The sequence below is a fragment of the Meriones unguiculatus genome, chromosome 19 (assembly GCF_030254825.1).
Source record: "Meriones unguiculatus strain TT.TT164.6M chromosome 19, Bangor_MerUng_6.1, whole genome shotgun sequence".
In the NCBI taxonomy this organism is placed as follows: Eukaryota; Metazoa; Chordata; class Mammalia; order Rodentia; family Muridae; genus Meriones; species Meriones unguiculatus.
The window spans coordinates 52,790,167-52,811,307 of NC_083366.1; the positions used below are offsets into that span (position 1 = coordinate 52,790,167).

Consider the following 21,141-nt stretch of genomic DNA (forward strand, 5'->3'; position numbering starts at 1 on the left):
CATACGTCTCAGCATCTACTTTGATACCATGCAGGGTAAAGCCTTTCAGAGGCCCTCTATGGCAGGTTCTTGTCCTGTTCCCTGTTTTCTCCTTCTTCTGATGTCCATCCTCTTTGCCTTTCTGAATGGGGATTGAGCATTTTAGCCAGCGTCCTCCTTCTTGATTAGTTTCTTTAGGTGTACAGATTTTAGTAGGTAAATGAGAAAAAAGAAAGTGCTACTAGACAGAGTTATGTCTAACTCTGCCAGGACGCCAGGGAGAATGTCTGTTAGAGTGAGCAGCTCCAGATATGATAACATTCAGGCTTGGGCCCAAATATATATTCACTATCTTTCTGATTCAGGAAATCTCAGGCCCAGAAATTAAAGTGGTTTTTGATTGGGAACATCTGGAGTATATTGGCAGAGAAACAAACACCCTCAGTTTATATTTCCCTGGCTTGCTAACGATTCCGTGAGCTCCAAGTCCAAAATATTAAAACAGAAGGAAATAAATCATAGTTGGCAGAGAACTCAAATGCAGGAGACATATTCTGAGAGATATTGGAATTTGGAAATACAGACACATAAATATAAATAACAATATAAGTTTTCAAAGAATTAGAAGTGGGAATTTCAAGATATGAGAGAGGAAAAATTCAATATCAATACTATCGGGAAGATTTGATAAAATAAAGCTCCTTGTCATGGAATATTTAATTGTTGAATTAAAGAATAACAGCTGAGTTTAAAAATAGCTGGAGAAATGTTATTGGAGTAGGTGAGAGGTATATTACTGAATAGACACCATGAAAAGAATAAACGATGGAAAAATATAAACTACTGCCGAAGGAGCTGAGGAAAAGGTGATTTCTAAGCAAAAATATTAGTTCCTTTTCTAGAACTCAGAGAGATGTGCATTCTCAGGTTCAGAACACACACAGCCATCCCCATATAGATTCACAAGAGGGATTCCATAGCCCGCCAAACGGAACCAAACTACCTAACAATAAATTACAACTGGGCTGAGAACAGGTTTATAAATAATATTATCAACACCCCCAGAGAAGGAAAGAGCCCCCAATCTAGACTTGTACATATAGTTCAATGCCTGTAGGAACAAGAGAAAATTAAAGTTTTTTTGGCACTGACCCTGGAAGCTGGTTCTGAGGGGGCATGGATAGTGATAAGTAAAAGTTGACCAAATTAATCCACATTTTAAAAAATACCCAAGAATGCCAGATTGCCTTTTTAAAATGAGCAATCTATCTTCTAAAGAAATCTATCTAAGCTACAGCTCTGCAATGGGCATTATATTTAATGGCAGAACATAAAAGCTTTTTTTTAAACTAAAAAAAAAAAAAAAAAAAAAAGCACAGCAAAAATGTCCACCATCTCCTCTGATCTCCTCTGTTCAACATCCCCCTGAAGGCCCCACAAGAATAGTGAGATAAAATATATTTAAGGATTTGAGAGGTAAAGAGATCATATAAAAATTATATAATGTGCATCCAATATGACCATCCACATGGAAAAACCTACTCAACAAATTACTCCAGTGAGTGAGAGATGAATCCACAGTCTCCCTGGAGACTTACTGCACTCTTTCAGGAGGCAGCTAGCATGTGCCTCCTAGCATGTACACAAGGTAATAGCTTCCCAGCTGTAGAGTGTTATTGTGTATGCAGACTACAGCTGACCCCTCTTCTCTTGATACCCAAGCCGCCGTCCTTATAAGCTACTGTGAACATCAATTTTTCATTTCCTTTGGTTGTTGCTGTTTTATTTTGAGGCAGGGCCTTGTATAGCCCAAGTCTACCTGAAAGTTGCCATGTAGCCCAGGCTTTCTTCAAACTTGTGGTCCTCTACCCCTGTCTCTGTCTCCCACGCTCTGGGTGAAAGTCCACATTTGTGTCTGTTATGTCAGAGAATGCTTCGTGAAGATGTTTGCTTTCTCCACTCCTTCGAAGCAGAAGCTGGGACAAAGGTATTTAACTACAGTGACATGAAGACTTGTCTAGTGATGTTTCTGTACGCACTAACAGTTTCTAAGTTGTGCCCTGAAAACGCATGAACAGATGGCAAGAGAAGGCTGAACAAATGGTTAAGGAGAAAACAGAACACGGTCCAGCTTCTTGCAACTTATCCAAGTTCATCCCCAACCCATACTGTGTGATTAACTCGGTAGGGGGTCCAAAAGAAAGGTCAGGCTAGAGACTGCTGTCACCCAAAAGCCCACAGTTCTTTTTGGTTCATTTGAGGCCCGGTTTACCGGCTTCTTTTCTATGGCAGCTTTCTATCTTTCCATGTAATCCTTCATATATATTTTTAGCAGAACCATTTTTTTTTAATCCTCTAAAGAGGAAGAGAGCAATAGCAATAGGACTTGTTGATCGGCAAGGCAGAGAGATGAGCCTTGGTTAAGAATTAGTTTTGCTGGCACAGAAGCACGGCCTCCGGCAACTGTTCTTTTCCTCCTCCAGCCTGGACTTGCAGGATCTTGTAATCCTCTACCACTCCTGCCCCTGGGACCCTGTTCTCCATGCACTTTGAGCCAGCAAAAGATGCAATCAGCAAGGATAGTTTCCCAGGGAAGCATCTCTCCTCCGTGAAAGGAACACAGCTCTCTGAGCCAGGCATCTGGTGGATTCAGTCTGACTCATTTTCATTGAGGTAAGAGATGCAGAAAGAATCCTTTTCCCCTGATTTCAGTTCACGATATCCTGAGAGGCGTTCCCAGTGGACATCCTTAACTCCTCTGGAAAGCTGCACTGTAGCTGTAGGCAGCTAAAGCTGGGCATCCACACCTGGGAGATAATGGGCTTTTATATGCTTTGGATACCTGCTGCTGTGATCTTCCTTGATTCCAGTGCTTCTTGGTAGAGACACTCTTCTCTTAAATCAAAGGCAGTCATGCTCACAAGCATCATTTTCACTGGCCCTCTGAGACACGCTAACCTAGAAAAGGAGCCTCTCACTATGAGTCATCTCCATCAGTGGGACTGTTTCCTGAAGGAAAAAAAAAGTGTAAATTGATCTTTTTCCTCCTATGAGTCGCCTGGGGACTGGAGGCAGCAGTGGACAATTCATTACTGGACATACAGAAAGAACAGAAAACACATCAGCCTGGTCCCGTGATCGAAAGCATTTGGGAAACACATAATAACAATTAACACTCGGAGTGCGGCCAGAATTGTGTCGGGGCCCTGAATAGAGCCTCGGGAAGAGAGGAGACAGCTAAGCACAGATGCCAGCTGTCATGGCATCCTTGTTCTGTGCCCTGTGGTGTTAGCAGTTCCACTCCTGTGGCCCAGTGGCTTCCCAGAGGCAGTCTTGTGGCTGGCTCTTCCAGAGCTGAGTGGGCATGCAAGTATTCAAGCATACCTTAGACCGTAAGGCTCCTGTAATTTCTCCCTTGGGAGCTTTCTGCTCTAGTAAGAGTTTCTTCCAAGTAGACTGCCAACTGGATCCCTCCTAGAAGGGGAACTTCAAACACACTGCCACAGGGAATGGACCTGGACAGTTTCTAAGGGAATTGAACACACTCCTGTCATATGACCCAGAATTCCCACTTGTGGGCATTTATTCCAGAGAAAAAAAACCACAAAGCAAAATCCAGTATGTGAGTTGATGATAGACTTACCAGGACTAGACAAAAAGTGGCCAAATGTCATAGCCTGCAGAACTCTTGTGGAGGAAATTCTGGGAACTTTGTGGTCCCTGTGTATTGTAGGTCATTGTCCTCTTAGCATAACAGCCATAACCCTCTTCATCAGAATAGCTCTGGACTAGTTTCAAGATCAAGTTTACCCTCAAGATCAAGCTCACTAACATTCTTTCATAAGAGGAGAGGTTGAGGAGGGTCAGTAGATACTCACGTGAGGTTCAAGCCATTACTTTCCTATTCATCCTCCTAGCTTATGTAATTCTGCCTAAGATGCATGTGATTTCATGGTCTTGGGAAGTGATAGAGTACATAGCATGAAAAGCCAGCTAAAGGTGGTACTCCGAGCAGCTATGAAGAAGTCATCATCCATGCTGGAGTTGGATTTTTTTGGTAATGCGGGTTGCTTTGGGGTCACCAATATTCCTGGAAATAACCTTGTAAGTAAGGCATGCTTCTGTAAGTAAGCTCAATAAACTAATTAATTCATCAGGTGAAACTGATGAAATCACAGGGAAGTCTGTTCTTGGTGCCCTACCATGCCTAAGCTCACACCACAGTGAGTGTCTGTGATGGCTGCTATTGGTTGTCAACTTGACTACGTCTGGAATGAACTACAGTTCAGAAATGGAGATCACACCTGTGAGATTTTGTGGGGTTTTGTTTGTTTGTTTGTTTGTTTTTTGCTTGATATGAAATGGATGAATCCCCTTCTAACCCAGAATTTTGAGGCAGGAACACACACATTTTTGATCCATATCTTGAGGTGAAAAAGTACACCTTTAATCTGGGCCATACCTTCTGCTGGAAGTCTATATAAGGACATAAAAGAAGGAAACTTTTGCTCTTTGTCTGCCTGTTCTTGCCTTGCTAGTACATACTTATTTTTAGTGGCATTGGAGCCTACTTCTTGAGAATTCCAGTATATACAGAAGACCAGCTAAGACATCCAGCTTAGTGGACTGAGCAACTACTGGATTCTTGGGCTTTCTGTTTACAATCAGCCATTGTTGGATTAGTGGGACTACAACCTGTAAGTCGTTCATCTATGTGATTTGCCTACAAGATTGTACACCAAAGAGATGAGCAAAAAGGCCCATATGGCTTAAAACAGTGGTTTGCAAATGAAATAGATCTGAGGGCTGCCTCAGTGCTGAGGTAGCATCCAGACAGAACGGCTGAATGGGACTCAGAGATTGGCATATTCACGGTGTTGCTCCCTTGGTGGCCATCTTTGGTGGGAAAGAGCATTCTGAACCAGAGTCATGTCCAATGAAGTTTTATTTAGTTTCCTCCTTTTAGAGAATATGTTCTAGAACCCTCCAATGGGTGTGAAACAATGGAGAATGCTGAATTCGGTGTACACGTATTTCATTCTTACATAGATCTTAGTTATCTCAGCACGTGATTTGTTTTCTGTGTTAAAAATGCCCGTCTTTTAATGTAGAAGTCCTCTAAAGTTTCTCTATGGTACTTCTGAATTTTTGCAATAATTTTCACATTATTGCTCTTGTGCTTTGAGGCCATTATTAAGTCAAATAAGGATTACTTGAACACACTACAATCCTGAGACAGTAGTTTTCATAACTAAGATAGGTCCTAAGTGGTGGCTTGTGTATACAATGTAGATACAGCAGACAAAGAGGCAGTTCACCTCCCAAAGGGCATGTGTTGAGATTCCATCACGAGCTCAATGGCACAATTTTGAAAATTACCTATTGTACACGTCGGGCATCTTCCACTCAATAATTTTGGACAATAATTAATCATAAGTAATGACAACCGCTGACAACAAAACTGCAGGAGAGGGACCACTGTATTATAATACAAACCATCTTCTCCCCTGCCGAGGGAAGACAAACTTCAGTGATTCTGAGGCCAAAACAGCTATATGTATTGCTTTACTTTTCTGCCATTAAAAGGCTGTTATGAATTATATTTATTATTAATGAATTTTATTTCTTTTTACAATTGAAGCTACTGAAAGTTCCAGAATTTTCCATCAGCAACCCAAACACACCTTTACACTCAAAAGCACACTGGCCACCATTACCAACAGCCTGCACAGCATTGAACTTTTTAAGCCCTCGTCTTACTTACAATACACACTGATGGTGTTCATGTGCTTTTATTATATTTAATGCAAAGATTCATGCCTAAGCATTTGCACATTTCGTCAGAAAACACAAGCAACTGCACCGGATGTACAACTTTGAATGAGACACTGGGAGAAGAGACCTGAATGGAAATAGAACTACTATTAATTGAAAGTGAACCACTGGGACCTTGCTGTGCTAGTCTCTAATAAAGAGATTTGACAAGTGGGAAAAAGAAAAGATCAGGAGAACACGGATAGAATATATCTGCCCACGTTAGACTCACTTCTTATCCTATAGTGAATTGAAAGGAGGAGAAGGGGAGGAGGGTACAGAGAAGACAGTCGCTTCACAAACAGAAAAGATGAAAGTTGGCTTTGAGTTTCTGTGGATGAATTCTAGCAATGGTGTCTCACACAAGCCTTATACCATCATCAGTGATGAACCTATAATGACCCCTGAATGATATCTTATGAACTGATACAAGAAGATCAAGACCTCAGTCAAGGCCACCACACAAGAAAGGGAACTTTCAACACACACTAGATTTTAACCATAAACAGAAGCACAAGCTTGGAGAATTGGTAAGCAGCCAGCCTAAAAGACAATGTCTAAATAAGGTCTGTTTGTTATTATCTGGGGAAAGAATGTTCAAAGATGCAGAGGAATATCCGCTGCATCTGACCTTGGGCTACTGGCTGTTCAAGCACACCCAGAAACTCTATCTCAAGCACTAAAGTAACTATTTCCATTGTTGTCAAGAAAAGTTAATGTACTCGAAGCTTCCCAGAGAGCCAAATTGGCAAAAGAGATTGCTATCATGGGCCTCCCAGCCAGGCCTCGCATGTAATTGCCAGCACCTATCCAAGTCAGGGTTGGAAATAAAAAACTCCATTGCCTAACAACTTCTGCTCTTGTCAAATTACCTGACTTTCTTGTCCTTTGGTTTACACATCTAACCGACTTGGACATGTCCATGAGCACAGACACCAGTTATCTGAACATGAATAAATAAAACACGGTTCCTACCCTGACACAGTTACACTCTGGAAGCAGGTGTGTCCAACTTCAGGACATTGCAACCAAATTCATATCGAAGAATGGCATAATTGAGCTACAAATAAAAAATAATAAATATTTTTTAATTCAGTAATGCTTAAATAAATGTATGAGCATTTATTGAGTCACTCGCAGAACTATCCAGAGCCATAAGGAAGAAAGATAGAGCCCTAATTTCTACACTGATTAAGGATGATAAAGGTGTGATATACAATAGGCTGTGGGAAATTAAAGGACGGGCAAACTAGGGATACTGAGGGAAAGGAAAAGATGAGAAAGAGGGGAGAGAGAGAACAGAGCAGGAAGTACAGAAGCTTAAAGCTGGCTTTAGATACAAGCTTGAAGAAAGTTGGTGGAGGTGAGGTAGGGTAGGGTAAAATTGGCCAAGTTCCAGCAGTGTTTTAAATCTAAGCAATAAGACGAGAGGTCAGGGCAAGTCACACCTACACAAACACACACACATACACACACACACATACACACACATACACAACTATAAGAGTCAGTGTGATGGCTTAGCTTTAACATCAATTTGCCACACCTTAGAATCACCTAAGGGAAAAGTCTCTATTGAGGAATCGTCTAGATTAGCCTAACCTGCTTGTGAGAGATTGCCTTGGTTGGTTGCTGGCTAGTTTTAAGTCAACTTGACACAAGCTAGAGTCACTGGAGAAGAGGGAGCCTTAACTGATAAAATGCCTCAGTAAGAGCATTTTATAGGCAGGTGTAGAGCATTTTTTTTAAATTAGTGATTGATGTGGAAAGGCCCCGCCCATTGTGGGTGAGGCCACCTCTGGGCTAGTGGTCCTGGGTTCTATAAGCAAGCTGAGTAGGCATCAAAGCAAGCCAGTAAGCAGCACCCCTCCATGGCCTCCGAGTCGCCTCCTGCCTCCAGTTCCTTCCAAGTTCCTGTCCTGGTTTCCTTTGGTGATGAACTGTGATCATGGAAGTGTGAGCCAAATAAAGCCTTTCCTCCCCAAATTGCCTTGGTCATGCTGTTTCATCATAATAGTAACCCAAACTAAGACAATTGTCAACTGACTCACCCCACTGGCTGGCACAATTCCATGAGCTAAACCCTGAATTGTATGAGAGTTAAGAAAGCTAGCTTCGCAGGAAGTAAATCAGTGAGTATCATTATGTTCTTTCTGCTCTTGGTTGTAGATGAAATGTGACAAGCTGCTGAGTTTCCGCCTTGACTTCTCCTTAGTGATGGACTAGAATCTGGAGTTGCGAACCAAATAAACCCTTTTCCTCTCCTCTCTTTTCCCCTTCTCTCTTGTCCTCTCCTTTTCTCTCCTCTCCTAAATTGCTTTTGGTCAGTGTCTTTACTACAGTGACAGAATGAAACTAGAAAACATTGAGTGAGTTCTGTAGACTCAAGTTGCCCAGCAGAAAACAGAGGCTACAGAGACTCCATAGACTCCAGGAATTGGTGATATACATCCATTGGTTTGCCTGAGACAGTCAACCTGCAATTTAGACGGGTGCCCCCACCCCTCACCATCCTCACCTAAAGAATTGCATCCAAAATCATTTTGATTTCTTCCCACCGATTCCATTTGAAAGCTCCATATTCCCCAAACACACACTGGCCAGAAAGTGCCAAAGTGAAGTTGTTGGCTTCTGGGATACCACCATAGTCAATCTAACCCAGGAGCTCTCATTAAATACGAGCTCGAGGACAAAGAAAAAAGCATTAAAAAAGACTATCTCTTGTAGTTCCTAAAAGTGTTTGCTTCCTTCCTGGCTCCTCAGTACAGGATAAGGAGGAGACCTTTGTCACTGGCCCAATGGCTTGGGAACAACAACTCTCACAAAGCTTTCCATTATCTTGCTCTTGTTTTAAAAATTCAAAGCTAGATGATCTGAGTCACTTGAGTCACGGACCCAGTACAAATTCTCCTACCCCCAAACACTTCTCTTACCGTACAAGGAGAACTACTTAGAAAATGTAAGCCCATCTCTTTTTTTGTAGTTGGTTCTTTATGTGTTTGTATAAGTCGAGTCTATGGTGATAGAGAAAGTAATTATTTTTTAATTTTTTATTTAACTTTGAAAATTTTATATATATATAATGAAATATGATCACATTTACCCCTCATTTACATCCTCCAACTTTCCCCATATCTCCCAATTTGCACCTTAATGTGTGCACTGCTGACATATGCATGTATGTGGGCCATCCATGGGAGCATGGGAAACCTACCAGTGCAGTCAGCGAAACTCAATAAAGAATGATTCTCCCTCCTTCAACAACTACCTGCGGTAGCAGCTCCTTTATTTGGGTGGAGCCTAGAGAGCATCTCGCCATCTCTGCCTGGATTTGAGTGAGCTTGATCTTGTATAGACCTTGTGGTGGTAACTACAGCTGCTGTGAGTTCATGAATGCAGCAGCCATGTCGTGTCTAGAAGACAGCAGCTCACAACATTCCTCCTCACACTCTGAATCCTGACACTCTTTACACTTCCTCCTGATGTTCCCTGAGCCTTGTGCTGGTGGGGTTAATACAGATGTCCCATTCAGAGCTGAGCATTCTTATTCTCAGCACTTCGACCAGTTAGGCATCTCTTCATTGCCTTCTGTTCATCTCAAAATGGAGCTCTCTGGGTTGAAAGTAGCTCAGGTCCATGGGGGTAAGCATAATTATTTAGAAGACAATTTTGACAGCATTAATATTTAGTAAAATACTAAGAACTGGCTCTAGATCAAGGCCCATGAGCTCCCCATCCACTTCCTTGTCAAATGGCTTTTGACAAGGAAGCCAGGACCAAGCATGCTCCCCTGTAGAGCACCCTTCATATCCAATCAGAAAGTAGATAGTTACCACATAACAATCATGTGACTATACACCAGTAAGCACAACCTACCTGGCAAATCAGTATTACAGTCTACAGTCCAGGTAAGATACTAATTGTCTTTTCTTTCTATCAGCCTTTATAGCACCTCTCAGGACTATGAAAGCTAGCCATCAGGAAGAATGTTCCCTTGTCAGTTTGGCACTGATTTCTCTGTCTTGCAGCCAGAATGTGTGATATCATTAGCAACAGTGTCCTACATGCAATTATAATGGACAATTAGGAAAATGGTGATATAGCCTGTGCTGTTTGGGAGGCCTCTGGGGCTTCCCTGATCAATCATTCCTAAGGAGGTTTTCCTTGCTACATACTGAAATTTACTTTTTCTGGAGGAGCGTTGTCCACCAAGGCTGGGTAGTTCTGCAGGAACTTTCATCGAAGGCTTGTGTTTTGAAGTTATTTTAGTAGTGGTTTCTATGAGGCTTTTCCACACATCTTTAGTCTTTTGGTTAACCTGTCCACTATCCCTCCTCTCTCTCACCACCACCCTCATCCCTGCTTAATGCTCAGTATTTCCCCAGTATTTCCCCTCTTCTCTCTTTTAGTGTGTGTTCTACTCTCTCTCCACTTATTTCTTTAATTTGGGCTGTGAGATAGTAGAGGAGGGTGCACATGGCTCTTCGTGCCCCCTTCCTTTGGGTTAATCCTCCCTTTCACCCTCTTTTCCCCCATGCTCCCACATCTTCCCCATATAAGTCTTTCTGCTCCAGGACTCCACCTCACTACTTCTGATTCACCTACAATCCCCTATCCCCACTCTCTTAACTGTCCCTGCAAAGGTCCCTGTCTACAAGAAAGTAACCCCTTAAGTCGATGACCCTTCACTAGGGCTAAGTCAGTACCCAGGGGTGGGTGGCCTCCAGCAGTGCTGTGACATCATGGATTGTCACAGGGATGCTTTTCTCACATGGATAGCAACTGAAGATGCTGATTGCCAACCTGTGGTGCACAGAAGATTACATGAGACTAAGTGGCAATAATCATGAGGTTGGGCTGGTTTCGCTTTAAGGTGCTCAATGACATTATTCCAAATACCCCCCCCCAAGCATTCTTCCTCCAACAGTTACTGAGGAGCTAATATAATATTAAGACATGACATCTCTGGCTCTGGGAACTCATGTCTAGTAGAGGAATGGCAGGCTAAGTGCCCAAATGGAAACATAAGAAAGTATGGGGTATTAGTATGAGGGTGGGATTGAAGGAAATTATCCCACTTTTTTCCTAGAGACTACATAGTTTTACTACATAGTTTTCCTGTAGACTTCATAGTTATAGTCAAAGACTTCACTCTTGCATAAAAACTTGAGCAAATTGCCAGGGAAGCTCAGAAAATCCCTAAGTACCTTAAAAATAAACTTCCTGTTTCCATATACATTTCCTTGGAGAGTGAAGACAAACAACATACTGATTCCTTTGTGACTTTGTTTCTTATTAAAATTATTTTTCTAATACCAGGAAAAGGCTTTATTTCTTTCTCCTTTTAGTTTATCCCGTGTATGGCTTTAAAATATTGATAAACACACCCTGGAATTCTGTAACTGCTAACTGAGCAATACATACCTTTCTCATTTTGCCTCCGATGGCAACTTAAATTGATGCACAATTTTGAGGGTGCATTATCCTAAATATCTATTGTTAGGTGGGTCTGTTTTCTTCAATACTGAGTGCTAATTGTGTAATTGCCTCCTTCATCCCCACCACTGTTTACCAGTCTGAAAAAAAAAAATCCTGAGACAGCATGAAAATGATTTAGGAGGAAGCCAAATGAGCATTAAAAAAAGGGGGGAGGAGGGACATTTTCCCTGAGAAAATTAGGGAGCAAACCAATCAGAGGGACCCCAAAAGTTAGATTTGCCAGGTTGGAGTTGTCACTTCTATCACAGGCCTCAGAGGCAAAATGGTGCATCTCTCAAGTCAGTATTTGGATGGTAATGACACTGTCTGCATCATCGCCTAGAAACTCACAGCGGAAAGCAGGAATAAGACAGAACTGCTCAATGCCATATACCTGCACACACAGTATCCCAGGCAATCTTGAAAATGAAATTAACGTGCATATTTTAGGATTTAGTTATTCATTACAATGCACAATACTTACTAAACAGCAATGTGGTTTTGTTTGTGCTTTTGTTAATGCTGAGTTTACATCTTGCCTTGGGCACTTTCCGTGCTGGGATCTAGGGAAATTAATACAACCTTTCTGAATCTATATGCTCCAATCTGAGCAGCGGTTCTCCACCTGTGGGCCTTGACCATCGGAAAACACGTATTTCTGATGGTCTTAAGAACTCCCAAGCATAAATTTATTTTCCTTGTTACCTCATAACTGTAATTTTGCTACTGTAATTTTGCGATATCTCAGTTTCGAAGGACATTGGAAATATGTGTTTTGTGATGGTCACAACCCACAGGTTGGAAAATGCTGCTAACAGAGGAAGTAATAACTAATCAATTAACTTCCATATAAATAATTTAATAGGTAATATGTTAATTAACCAAATGGAAAAATAAGACAAACTAAAAGAGTAAAATGACAGCAAATAAGAGCTGCCTCTTTAAGGGCTGGGGCAGCTGAGGGCAAAAGTCTGCGGGATGATAACCTGGATGCTTGGAAGGCAAACCTTGTGGTCTGGGACGGGAGAAGAGTAACCACTTCTGAGGTGCTATTTGGCAGAGGTCTGAGAGCCCACAGAGCTGAGCCTGGCTAGTTCCAGGAAGGCGCAAGGACAGCATGTATCAGAACCAAGCACCACTAGGAAGTGATAAGAAGCAAGCCAAGCCCCTGGCTCCAGCTTCCGTTTCCCTCTGGCCCCTGACTGCAGACAGCAGGGGAATGACTGCTGATAGGCAGCCTCACAGAGCTAAGTACCAAGGCTGGAGTCGGAGCTGAGATGTAGCTAGCTTAACAGATGGCCCATACTCATATTCATCACGCGCGTGTCGGATGGACTGAGGAACGGGGAGTCTGAAGACGTGGGCTGAAAATTCTTATAAAGTTCTCTGCTCAAGATGGCCCTCCTCCCATAGGCCCAGTCGTGTCTGACACACTCTTCAAACTGTGTAAATATGTCTAGTCATCCTTCGGTATCCATGAGGAACCCATTTCAGGACCCTCTTCCGTATATCTGTACAAGCTTATGTTCTTGATCTAAAATCAAGCAGAATGAGAAAGGCAGGTGGGAAGCAGAATAGAAAAGGAAATGAAAAATAACGACACAAAATTAGTTCCTGCCTTATGACTAAGATTACTGTGCTATGAGGTTAAGGTGCAGCGTAAATTACAAAGTAATATAGTTGGGTTTCCACGTCCACAGGTGCCACATCCTCAGATTCAGCCAAAAACAGATCTAAAGTATCTGAGTATGAGCATACATACTGAGCATGTGCAGCCTTCTTCCTGTGTTTCTTGAACAAAGCAATTTAACAATGATTCACTGTGTTCGCCTTGTATCACACGACTGCGTCACAGTTAGAACTATTGGAAGTCTCCTAGAAATGATCTAAAGTATCTGTGATGGGAGGGGAATGGAAACATGATTTATCAGGTAAAAGGATTTGCACAGAACCCAGTTTGGTTCCCAGCACCCACATGGCAGGTCACAGCTGTCTGTAAACTCCAGTTGTAGAAGATCCGACTCTCTTTTCTTGCCTCCACAGGTACCCACGTGGTACACATACATACATGTAGGCACTCACACATACACTTAAAAAAATGAATGTATACACAGGAGGATTGCATAGGTTCTATGGCAATAAGAGCTTAAGTATGTATGATTTGGTATATATGGGGGGGTCCTGAAATGGGTTCCTCACTGATAGAAATATTTACACAGTTTGAAGAGTACATCAGACACACACATGGGTTTATGTATTCAGAGACCAAAAGACTATTTTCAAGAGAACGAGGGAACCTTCACAAAAGGTGAGAATTTGCAAGAAACATTTGAAATGAAAGAAAGCATACAAGCAAATCCGAGGGCTGGAGATTTGGAGTGTGTGTGCGTGTGTGTGTGTGTGTGTGTGTGTGTGTGTGTGTGTGTGTGTGTGTTGCCACCTTGCCTCAAGTCCACAATACGGACTCAGGATGTGAAGTATGTTCAGGGTTGGGCACAGTAGCTTCTTTATACTCTTTATTCTGTTTCGTAAGGTGCTATTTGAATACGCAAAAATTACATGTGAAATGCATTATCTTTAGCCCTGACTGTTCAGCATAATGCCTTGCACAAAGCAGACTATTGGTTGGGGGCGGGGGGTGTTGAATGGGATGGGATGGCATCAGATAAAGCAGAATTGTAAAGGTGCATTTTAACTGAGTATGTTCATCTGCTCCTGTCAGCAAGATTAAGGTCAGGGGCTAAAAGAACTTAAGCAACAATGAAAATAATGTACAGACTGCACTTGGCATCTGTTACTGAAGCCCTGTTGTCAGAGTGAACCCGACGGTGACTGACTGGGAGGAGCTGATGAAAAGTTACAGGCGTTTTTCAAGTGTTGGGCGCTTTAGCAAGTCCTGCAAAAGTCATTAGTGCGAATTTGCCCGTGAGTCTGCGGTGTACTCTTGACTAATCGCTCCACGTCCTCTTTGGCAGATCCCTTACAGGACTTTGGCCTTTCCATTGACCAGTGTTCCAAACAGATCCAACCATATATCAACATAAGATTTGGCATCATTCTGAGTAAGTAGATGTGATTATCGTGACATGAAGCATAGCAGAGCCTCCTCCTCTGCACACACAAGGACTCATGGTGACTGGCACAGCGGGCTGCACCATGATGCATAGCAGGCTATGCCATGATACAGCCATCGTCTCTCACAGCCACCCTAGTTACTCCCTGGTGGCTGTGGAGTGCTGTGCTTTTGCATTAAGGAGACCCCAGGTGTGCATTTCAAAACTGTCAGCCCCTGGTCACCAGACAGCAGAAAAGAAATGATTGTCTTGTTGCTACACAGACAAGAGGCTCGCTTATGACCTCTGCCACAAACAAGCCTGCTCTACCTACCATACAGCCTAGGCTGTTACTCATATTAGTTTGCTTCCCAAACAGCTAATGGAAGTTCTTACAAATTGGCAAAAATAAAAAATAAAAAGAGCCAAATCTTTCTTTGCACCCCAGTTTGTGAGACCACACAAGTCCTGGCAGTCTCTTGGCTGGCCATGCCATTACAGTAAACCAGTATTTGTGTCATAGCTACTAGAGTGTCCCCTTTTCTAGATGACCAGTTTTCTCAAAACAGAGCAGAAGCATTCAGTAAACTGAGCATCTAGAATCATTCCAGAGAAATGAAAGAAATATTCTCAAAGGCCAGAAACTCTCACGTGACTGTGAGAGTTTCTAGAACTCTGTATGCTCTTTGGACTCAAGGCATCTGGAGAAATACTGTGGGCAGGGAAACCAAGAGGGAAAGAGAAATGGGTGAGAGAAAAACAGGAATGGGAAAGGGGCAGAAAGAAATGGACGCTGCCAGCAAAGCTTGCTGGAATTTCCTGGAGAGACGTGTAGTATCTAGCAGGCAACAGTAATGGGAATATGCAGACCCGGTCATACCCTGTTACTGTCATGGGGGATAAATAACACTATGAAACTAAGGAACTCTAAAATCCACACTTGTAGGCATTCCACTAATTAGGTAGAGCCCTGAGCGTCAAGAGGGAGGGTAGCCAATGATCTGCCTTACCCCAAACAGGTAAAGCTTAAGCTGGAATCACTGCTCTGTCGAGAAGAGAAGTGTCCCATACCCCACGTACAGCAGGCTGAAGGCCGTGAGGGTCTTTTATATGATGCTGTTGAGCTTTGAGCGGCCTCCCTGCTGGAAAACACACAGTGCTGAAGTTGCTCTTCTCTTTAGGAGAGGACATCAGAAAGCTGTTTCTGGACATAGCTCTCGTTGCAAAAGGCTCTTCTATTCTGAATTTCTCCTACCCCATCTGTGAGGAGGATCAGCCCAAGTTCTCATTTTGTGGAAGAAGAAAAGGAGGTAAGCTACCTGCCTGACTGACTGCTTGCGCTTGACACCAGGGTCCCAGTGGACAGAGCCCTGGCTCCCCTACTCATCTATGGGCAACCCACATGTCACCCATCAGCCCCTGTTGCATAAAAGTTGTGTGAGGGGGGCCTTCCTGATGTGGATGTTGTGAGCACCAAAATAAAAGATGTGTAGAATATGGTTTTGATGGAGGCTTTTATCCTATATATAGCAGCATCTTGCTCCAAAGATTGGCAGCAGAAGGTTGCTAAAGACCCTGAGGAGTCAGTGTGTTCCCAGGTTTTCTCTGATGATCTGTAGACCGGTAAGGTCTTGCCCATATAGTAACAACTCAGAAAAAGAAACTAGAACAAGGCCTGCTGAAAGTCACTGCTGCTCCCAGAGGGTGGCTGACTGATGGGGATGTCACGTAGCTACACTCCAAAGGGAGAAGCAGAAACACCATTGTGCAAGCTTCCTTCTTCCTAGTTCAGTAAGTTTTGACGCTGTGCTAGGCCTGGCCCCAGGTGCACAGGCAAACCCACCCGCCTGTCTCCACCTCTCCTTTCCCCTTGTTCCCCCTTCCCAGGCCCAAAGATGCTTAAGTGTTTATGAGAACTTGGGTCTGTTCTACACTGGGCTCCCAGTGTTGATCCCTTCCAGCTGCTCCATTCCCATCTGTTTTCATTGGCCATAGTCAGTACAATTCAACCCCATGCTCCAGAAACACGAACTTGACCGTCTCTCCAAATTCCAAGAAACTAGACTGTGAAGCAGCAAGGGTCCTGTCAAAATTACCCAATTGTCCTTTTTAAACAAAAATGCAGAAGTCATTGGAGTCCCCTTCCCATACCCATGGATACAGAGGAAAGATGTTTGTTGGCAATAAAAACAGATGAAAATTATGGGAGAGTCGGTAGATGGGAAGCAGTAACTTTGAACTGCGTTCCACTCAGAGACCCCATCTCAGCCTCCTCTCTCCTCTAGAGCATGGCCTCTCAGCACGTGCCACCATCACCATCCCCACTCATAAAACACAACCGACGACAGGCCTTGGGAAGTGTCACACTCAACATTTTGTTCCCTGCACAGTTGTCTTGGTATCTGGTGCTAGAACTCCCTGGGGATACCAGCTCCCTCGGATGTTCAAGCTTCTCATACAAAGTGGAGAGGATTTTCTCATTCCCCACACATGTATAAAAGGCTATCTCAGTCATCTCCAGATTACCCATTTCACCTATTCAGTACCGTACAATACCTAGTACTGTGTTGTTAGGGAAATAAAGACAGAAAAGGTCTGTGTGTTTCAGAAAGACACTTTCCCACTACACACACAAATCTTTCCACAGTTGGAACCTATACCTCCAGAAGGCCACATATACACACAGACACAGTCAACACATGCACACACACACATACTCATACACAGATATGCTCACACCCACATTCACATACAAACACACACACATACTTAACACAAACATATACACATGCACACACATTCACATACACATAAATATACATGCACACATGTACACTCATACACAAACCCATTCACACATACATACTCAACACAGACATACTCACACATACACTTATGCACCCACATACACTCAGACACACACACACACACACACACACACAGTGAACCAGAAAACCCCACCAAGCATTGTACTGGCCACTGTTCTAAGAGCTATATATTCAGAAAGCCATTTCCTTGCCAGCCAAACTCACAGGGAGGTGGGGAGGGTGCTATCAATACTCCTAAAATCTGTAAATGCAGAAACTGAAGCATAGTTTCAGGGACCTACACCAAGCCATAGGCTGGTGAGGGACCCATGGCTGAAACACAGGCAGGCTAGCTCCCAAGTCTATAAGAAAAAAAAGTGAACCAAAGAACAGATGTTAGGGTCCAGAATTCACTGAAGGAAAGAGCCAGACTCAAGTAGTATGTGAAAGCAAAAAGTGTTGAGTCTGTAAAAAATTCCAGCATGCTGGGGTCACTACCTTCAAAATGGCAGCTACCCCAAGGGGAGCTTGAAGGCGCCCTTTAAAACCAAAAATGGGAATTCCTACTGTGGCTACGTGACCTCGATTGAGATTGCCTGGTGCCCATGAAGGCTACTTGACTCTGACTGGGATTGATAGGGCCAAGTCAAGAGCTGGGGTCTTTCCAAACCAGCAGTTAAGCAACCTTATCTTCCCCAGGCCAGATGTCTTGGCTGTTAATGATTGGTTACCCTTTTTCTGTGGTTTTTCCTGTAACTTCAGGCCTGTTCTGTCTAGCAAGAAAATGAAGCCTGTCATGGAGTTAGTCTGGCTTATTTAACCAGGCTCTCTCACAAACATGAGACATATGGATGTGTGTGTATACATCTTTTGGCCAAGAGTTTATTCAAAATAATCACTTATGAACTCAGCCTGGTGGTGTGACTATGTTTTAAATTACTATAAATGGTATCAGATTTTCCTCCTTCAACTTAGTGGAAAGGTGTGTGTGTGTGTGTATGTGTGTGTGTGTGTGTGTGTGTGTATGCTAGAGGTCAAAGGACACCCTCCAATGATGATCCTCTCCTTCCTAGTTGAGACAGGGTCTTCTGATGTTTGCTACTAGCTTGCCAGAGGACTTCTGCTTCCTCTTTCATCACAAGAGCATCACAAGGGATTGCAGATACATGCTACTCTGCCTGATTTGACATGGGTTCTAGGAAGTTAAATTTGGCTTCTGTCTTAGTTTATTTCCGTGAAGAGACACCATGACCACAGCAGCGCTTATAAAGGAAAACATTTAATTGGGGCTAGTTTACAGTTTCAGAGGTTTAGTCCATTATTGTCATGGTGGGAAGCATGACAGAGTGCAGGCAGACATGGTGGTGGACAAGTTGCTGAGAGTTCTACATCCAGATTAGTAGACAGCAGGAAGAGACTGAGACATACTTCCTTCAACAAGGCCACACCTCCTAATAGCGCCACTCCCTCTGGGCCTACGGGGGCCATTTTTATTCAAACTACCACGTTCCACTCCCTTGCCCCCATATGCTTATAGCTATATCATAATGCAAAATGCACTTAATCCAGCATCTAAAGTCCCCATAGTCTGTAACAGTTTCCACCCTGTGAAAGTTCAAAGTCCAAAGTCTCTTCTGAGACTTATGCCAATCCCTCAACTGTAATCCCCTATAAAATCAAAATCAAAAAACAGATCATATAACGGAACAGGACATATATTACTGTTCCAAAAGGGAGGAAGGGGAGCATAGCAAAGATATACTGGCCCAAAGCAACACCAAAAAGCAGCTGAGCAGACTTGAAAATCTACCTCTCCATGTCTGATGTCAAAGCACTCTTTAGACCACCAACTCCTTTCACCATTTTTATTGCAACACACTTCTCTCTCTTGGGCTGGTTCCACTCTCTGTTTGCAGCTCTTCTTGGAAGGTAACCTACAACTCTGGCATCTCTAACATTTTGGGGTCTCCGAGGCAATCCAGGCTTCACCTTCACAGCTTCACACAATGGCCTCTGTAGGCCTCCATGCAGGGACACCCCTGACACATGGCTGGCCTCAGCTTCTCACATAGCAAGTGCTTTCCCCACTTAGCCATCTCTGGAGCCCCTAAAGATTCTTAAATATACTTTCAATTGAAATAGAATTACATCACTCTGCCTCCCTTTCCTCACTCCAACTCTTCCTAGCTACACTCTCTCCAGCACCTCTCACTCTGACTCTCAAGTTGATAGCCTTTTCCCACTGATTATTATTGTAACATACATGAATGTAGTGCATTTGTGTGTGCTTGAATAAATATAAATACAACATGCAGGCCCCTTTTTTGGTTGTGTGTATATGGTTTATTAAGGTTGACCATTCTTCAATAAGGGCTCATCCCTGGGAGAGGCTAATTCTTTTTCTCCCAGCAGTAATTAGTGGCCTAGTTCTTTGTCTAGGAGTGGGACCCTGTAAATTTTTTCCCTCTTCTATGTTAGCATGTTTATTGACACTGCCCTTATTTCACTTGTTTGTGTGGCCTTTTGTAGGATGGACGGTTTCCTAGCAGACTTCCTGATATTGTGTCGTGTACAATTTTTCTACCCCTCTTCCTTATTGTTCGCTGGGCTATAGATGCAGGGACTGGAATAGAGATGAATCCGCTGAGGCTGGGTTTCCCAGCCCAACGATTTATTGATCACTGAATTCTGTCCGGCTGTGGTTTTCTGTGATTGTCTCCATTTGCTGTACAGAAAAGTATCTTTGATGAGGGATGGTAGCTACACTTATCTGTGGGTATAAGGAAAAGATCTGAAATGTAGTAAGGAATTATGCTGGTCTAGCAAAGTGGTAAAAGTAAGTTCTCCTGTAAGATCCATAACCTCACTAGCTCTGAGAAACTGGCTACATTTCCAGTACCAGGTAGGATTTGCCTCCTGTTGGATGGGCCATAAGTCCAATTAGACAGCTCTTGGTTGCCATTGACATGTGAGTGCCACTATTGCACCGTTATGTCCTAGAAATTTTTGATGGGTTGAGTATATCATTGAGTTCCCTCAGCATGACGAACACTTTGTGTCGATCTCATATCTGTGTTTTTTCAATGTGAAAAAAGGTGCAAAACCAGGATGCCACGATCTGCAGTAGCACCTGCACCCAGAAGAGGAGCTACATCAGGAAGTGAAGCTGAACTGCAATCCTCGAACATAATTAGGAATTTAAAATTTCTCACAAATGGCAGATGCTAGTCCAACCAATCAGAACTTTGAGTGTTTTAAGTACAGTATAGAAAGCTTAGAGGATTTATTATCCTGGCATGGGCATGTTTCTAGTCTCATGGTATCTGCCTTCCTTCAAGCCCATGGAAATACACATGTATGAAATATTAGAAACTAAGAGACCATATGAGAAAATGTGTGGCGTTTGTCTTTCTGAGCCCGGGATACCTCTTTAATATAATATTTTCTAGTCCTTTCTGTTTTCACTGAAATTGGCATAATCCCATTTTCCTTATGGCTAAATAAAATTCCACTGTATATATGTGCTCCATTTTTATTATCCATTTGTCTGTTGAAGGACATCTAGGTTGATTCTATTTCCTTGCTGTTATGAAATGAGCAGCCATAAAAGTGGATGAGCAAATGTCTCTCCAGTAGAATGTAGAGTCTTTTGAATAGATGCCCAGGACTCAGACAGCTGGGTCATATGGGAGTTCTAGTTTTAGCTTGTTAGATAAATGTCCCAACTGAAATCCTTGATGGCCACACCTGGTTACACTCCTACCAGCACGGAATCATGCTCTTCCTTCCCACATCCTCAACAGGATTAGTTGTCTCTTGTCCTAGTGACAACCATTCTGACAGGGGTGAGATAGAATAGATTTATACTTCCCTGATAAGGATGTTGAACATTTAAAAGAAATTTATTGACCATTTGTATTTCCTCTCTTGATAATATTGTTTAGCTTGTCAGCCAATATTTTACATTGGGCTTTTGTTTCCTCAATGTTTAGTGTTTTTAATCTCTGTAT

At 42.8% G+C, this 21,141-nt stretch overlaps 1 protein-coding gene across 1 annotated transcript in view; it reads left to right on the forward strand.

The window, feature by feature from the left end:
- Ly86 (lymphocyte antigen 86) overlaps nt 1-21,141 on the forward strand; it is a 66,801-nt gene that overhangs the window by 15,818 nt on the left and 29,842 nt on the right. Inside the window, exons 2-3 of the mRNA XM_021650947.2 lie at nt 14,247-14,333; nt 15,506-15,634. Of these exons, the coding sequence (XP_021506622.1) occupies nt 14,247-14,333; nt 15,506-15,634 (216 nt within the window). The remainder of the gene's footprint in view (nt 1-14,246; nt 14,334-15,505; nt 15,635-21,141) is intronic.